The 5,353-nt window shown below is 48.0% G+C and overlaps 1 protein-coding gene across 1 annotated transcript in view; it reads left to right on the top strand.

The window, feature by feature from the left end:
- Positions 1–5,353, top strand: part of LOC112074081 (WD repeat and FYVE domain-containing protein 3-like) — a gene marked incomplete at its 5' end in the record, with an annotated part of 32,413 nt that overhangs the window by 16,019 nt on the left and 11,041 nt on the right. The window contains 4 exon segments of the mRNA XM_024141305.1: positions 1,274–1,359; positions 1,361–1,424; positions 3,982–4,088; positions 4,277–4,498. Of these exon segments, the coding sequence (XP_023997073.1) occupies positions 1,274–1,359; positions 1,361–1,424; positions 3,982–4,088; positions 4,277–4,498 (479 nt within the window).

Here is a 5,353-nt window from a genome sequence, read left to right as displayed (position 1 = left end):
GTTCAGGTAGACGCCACACACACCGTCCCCGACGCCACACACACGCCCCCGCCAACACACCGTCCCCCGACGCCACCACACACACCGTCCCCGACGCCCACACACACCGCCCGACGCCCACACACACACGTCCCCGACGCCACACACACCGTCCCCGACGCACACACACCGTCCCCGACGCCCACACACACCGTCCCCAGACGCCACACACACCGTCCCAGATGCACACACACACCGTCCCAGACGCGCTCACACACCGTCCCAGACGCCTCACACACACCGTCCCAGACGCCACACACACACCGTCCCAGACGCCACACACACCGTCCCAGACGCCACACACACCGTCCCCAGACGCCACACAACACCGTCCCCAGACGCCCACACACACCGTCCCCAGACGCCACACACACCGTCCCCCAGACGCCACACACACGTCCCAGACGCCACACACACACCGTCCCAGACGCCACACACACCACCTGACCTTGTATAGTGGAATGTTCAGATGATTCCAAGGGGTCCAAGCACTGAACCTGAGGAACCCCAAATTTAACTTTAGATTTTCAGAGGATTCATATGGTAGTTAGCTACAATGCAGTGTGGCCATTTTTGTATGAATGCACAGTGCATGTTCTGTATCTGCAGTGATTTAATGGGCATCCAAGTTTACCAGTTTTTTTTCTCACAGCTTGCGGGATTAAGGTTATTAGGGGGTTGTCTGTTTGTCTTTGGGTGCGTGATACTGCATATTCAGGCTACATCAGAGTTGCCCCCCCCCCCCCCCCCCTGATATTAAACCAGAGACAGTAAACAGCCTGTGTGTGGTGGTTTGAAATACCAATGATGACCTTTCCTCTCCGGGAGATGTGTGTTGGTGGAGGCGATGCCTGAAGTATGTGTCATGTTGCTAACGTGTGTACGTTGTTTTGCCTCGTGTGGGTCTTGTCTGCGTCCTGCCTCCATGGCTGTCTGTGTGTGTGTGTGTGTGTGTGGTGTGTGTGTGTGTGTGTGTGTGTGTGTGTGTGTGTGTGTGTGTGGGTGTGTGTGTGTGTGTGTGTGTGTCGTGTGTCTCGTGTGTCTGTGTCTCTCTGTGCGTGTCTCTCTGGTGTGTGGTGTGTTGTGTGTGTGTGTGTGTGTGTGTGTGGTGTGTGTGTGGTGTGTGTTGTGTGCTGTGTGTGTGTGTGTGTGTGTGTGTGTGTGTGTGTGTGTGGTGTGTGTGTGTGTGTGGTGTGTGTGTGTGTCTTGCCTGCCTGCCTGTGTCCCTCTCCCCCCTCCAGAGGTCACTTTGACCTGGCTGACAGGATGTTCCACAGTGTGCGTGAGCCTGGCTCTTCTGCCTCCAAACACAACATGGCTTGATGTCAAGGAGCTCATCCCTGGTTCTCTTTACCTGCCAGAGTTCATGCTCAACTCCAACAACTTGACCTAGTACGTCTGTCTGTCTGTCTCTCCTCTCTCTCAACACTAACAACTTTGACCTAGTCGCTTCTGTCGTCTGTCTGCTGTCTTCTGTCTGTCTGTCTGCCTGCCTGTCTGCCTGCCTGCCTGTCTGTCTGCCGTCTGCCTGTCTGTCTGTCTGTCGTCTCTCCTCTTCTCAACTCTAACAACTTTGACCAGGTACGTCTGTCTGCCTGTCTGTCTGTCTCTCCTCTCTCTCAACTCTAAACAACTTTGACTAGGTACGTCTGTCTGCCCTGTCTGTCTGTCTCTCCTCTCTCTCAACCTAACAACTTTGACCTAGGTACGTCGTCTGCCTGCTGTCTGTCTCTCCTCTTTCTCACTCTAACAACTTGACCTAGGTACGTCTGTCTGACCTGTCTTGTCTCTCTTCCTCTCTCTCAACTCTAACAACTTTGACCTAGGTACGTCTGTCTGCCTGTCTGTCTGCTCTCCTCTCTCTCAACTCTAACAACTTTGACCGACGTACGTTTGTCTGCCTGTCTGTCGGCTCTCCTCTCTCTCAACTCTAACAACTTTGACCTAGGTACGTCGTGCCTGTTCTGTCTGTCTCTCCTCTCTCAACTTAACAACTTTGACCTAGGTACGTCTGTCTGCCTGTCTGTCTGTCTCTCCTCTCTCTCAACTCTAACAACTTTGACCTAGTACGTGCTGCCTGTCTGTCTGTTCTCCCTCCTTCTCACTCTAACAACTTTGACCTAGGTACGTCTGTCTGTCTGTCTGTCTGTCTGTCTGTCTCTCCTCTCTCTCAACTCTAACAACTTTGACCTAGGTACATCTGCCTGCCTGTCTGTCTGTCTGTCTGTCTGTCTGTCTGTCGTTGTCTGTCTGTTCTCTCTCCTCTCTCTCAACTCTAACAACTTGACCTAGGTAGTCTGTCTGTCTGTCTCTCCGCTCTCTCAACACTAACAACTTTGACCTAGGTACGTCTGTCTGTCTGTCTGCTTCTGTCTGTCTTCGGTCTGTCTTGCTGTCTGCTGCCTGCCTTGCCTGCCTGTCTGCCTGTCTGTCTGTCGTCTGTCTGTCTGTCTCTCCTCTCTCTCAACTCTAACAACTTTTGACCTAGGTACGGTCTGTCTGCCTGTCTGTTGTCTCTCTCTCTCAACTCAACAACTTTGCCTAGGTACGTTGTCTGTCTGTTTGTCTCCTCTATCAACTCCAACAACTTTGACCTAGGTACGTCTGTCTGCCTGTCGCTGTCTGTCTCTCCTCTCTTCACTCTAACAACTTTGACCTAGGTACGTCTGTCTGTTGCCTGTCTGTCTGTCTCTCCTCTCTCTCAACTCCAACAACTTTGACCTAGGTACGTTCTGTCTGTCTGTCTCTCCTCTCTCTCAACACTAACAACTTTGACCTAGGTACGTCTGTCTGTCTGTCTGTCTGTCTGTCTGATCGCCTGCCTGTCTGTCTGCCTGCCTGCCTGATCTCTTCTTTTTGTTTCTCATGGTCTGAGAGTCTTTAGGTGTCTTTTGGCAAACTCCAAGTGGGCTGTCATGTGCCTTTTACTGAGGAGTGGCTTCTGTCTGGCCACTCTAATATAAAGGCCTGATTGGTGGAGTGCTGCAGAGATGGTTGTCCTTCTGGAAGGTTCTCCCATCTCCACAGAGGAACTCTGGAGCTCTGTCAGAGTGACCATTGGGTTCTTGGTCACCTCCCTGATCAAGGCCCTTCTCCCCCGATTGCTCAGTTTGGCCGGGCGGCCAGCTCTAGGAAGAGTCTTGGTGGTTCCAAACTTCTTCCATTTAAGAATGATGGAGGCCACTTCGTCCTTGGGGACTTTCAATGCTGCAGAAATGTTTTGGTACCCTTCCCAAGATCTGTGCCTTGACACAATGCTGTCTTGAAGCTCTACGGTCAATTGACATCATTGCTTGGTTTTTGCTCTGACATGCACTGTCAACCGTGGGACCTTATATTGACAGGTGTGTGCCTTTCCAAATCATGTCCAGTCAATTGAATTTACCACAGGTGGACTCTGATCAAGTTGTAGAATCATCTCAAGGAGGATCAATGGAAACAGGATGCACCTGAGCTCAATTTCAAGTCTAATAGCAAAGCAAAATTTACTTATGTAAATAAGGTATTTCTGTTTTTTCACTTTATCATTATGGGGTATTATGTGTAGATTGATGAGGAACAATTTTGATTGAATCCATTTTAGAATAAGGCTGTAACGTAACAAAATGTGGAAAGGAGTCTGAATACTTTCCGAACGCACTGTACGTCAGTCCGTCCGTCCGTCCGTCTGTCTCCTCTCTCTCTCAACTACATCAACTTTAACCTATGTACATCAGGACTCTAGCTCTGTTCTGTGCTATCTCTCTCTCAACTCCATCAACTCTGACCTAGGTACATCGGGACTCTAGTTCTGGTCTCTGCTATCGCTCTTTTGTTTTTGTTTCTCTTTCTGTATGTCTCTTTTTCTATTTCTCCGTCTCCTTCGCTCTCGTAATGGATCTTGCTAACACTTAATAGTAACATGTTTAGAAAATTATAAATAAGAGTTGCTTTGTGGTGTGGTTGATGTTTTAACAGGTGCCAAACAGAACGGTATTCGACTAGGAGACGTCCTTCTGCCTCCGTGGGCTAAAGGAGACCCCCGGGAGTTCATCAGAGTCCATCGACAGGTGGGTAACAATCTACTGTATAGGTGTGTCTGGAGGTAAGCTCAGGAAGTAAGACAACTGTGTTGTACAGTATACGCCAACATACGACTGACGATTCCATCCCTTCCAAGTCTCGTTCATTACTCAAAACAAACATGAGGAAACCTGGAAATGTAGGCTAGCTCCAACCTACGTGTGTCTGTCTCTAGGCTCTGGAGTGTGACTATGTATCGTCTCACCTCCACGAGTGGATCGACCTGATCTTTGGCTTCAAGCAGCAGGGTCCTCCGGCGGTGGAAGCGGTCAATGTGTTCCATCACCTGTTCTACGAGGGACAGGTGGACATCTACAACATCAACGACCCCCTCAAGGAGACCGCCACCATCGGCTTCATCAACAACTTCGGACAAATCCCCAAACAGGTATTATATTAACATATAACAATATACCGATATAAGACAGGTATTATATTAACATATAACAATATACCGATATAAGACAGGTATCATATTAACATATAACAATATACCGATATAAGACAGGTATTATATTAACATATAACAATATACCAATATAYGACAGGTATTATATTAACATATAACAATATACCGATATAAGACAGGTATTATATTAACATATAACAATATACCAATATAAGACAGGTATCATATTAACATATAACATTATACAGAGCAGGTGTGTGAGGYCTGGTAGGGGATGTGAAGAGGGGACAGAGAGCAGGTGAGTGAGGGCTGGGAGGGGATGTGAAGAGGGGACAGAGAGCAGGTGAGTGAGGGCTGGTAGGGGATGTAGCTGAATGATTACAGCTGCCACGGGTGATATGTGCAGGAACGTGAAGTGGATATCATTAGACCTGCTCAGACAAGAGACTAGCGGCTGTTGATTCAATTCAACTGAATCTATAAACAAAACGAACTTCATAAACATTTAATAAACGGGCGCCAGCAGGTTCTTTAGATCGGTAAGGCTGAAAAYGTCAGTAGTRTCATATGAAATGGCATCAAATGGAAATGGTATCAATGGTATCATAGGAAATGGTATCATATGAGATGGTATCATAGGAAATGGTACTACGGTATAAAAAACAATGTTGGACTCATAAGTATCATGACGTTTTTATACTGTGACGTTACAGTGGTTACCGGTATTCTGTGACATTAGTGGTTACCGGTATTCTGTTACATTACAGTGGTTACCGGTATTCTGTGACATTACAGTGGTTACCGGTATTCTGTGACATTACAGTGGTTACCGGTATTCTGTGA

This window comes from Salvelinus sp. IW2-2015, unplaced genomic scaffold (assembly GCF_002910315.2).
Source record: "Salvelinus sp. IW2-2015 unplaced genomic scaffold, ASM291031v2 Un_scaffold2486, whole genome shotgun sequence".
Lineage (NCBI taxonomy): Eukaryota > Metazoa > Chordata > Actinopteri > Salmoniformes > Salmonidae > Salvelinus > Salvelinus sp. IW2-2015.
The sequence above is the reverse complement of the archived record's forward strand: the minus strand, read 5'-3'. Positions and strand labels throughout refer to the sequence as shown.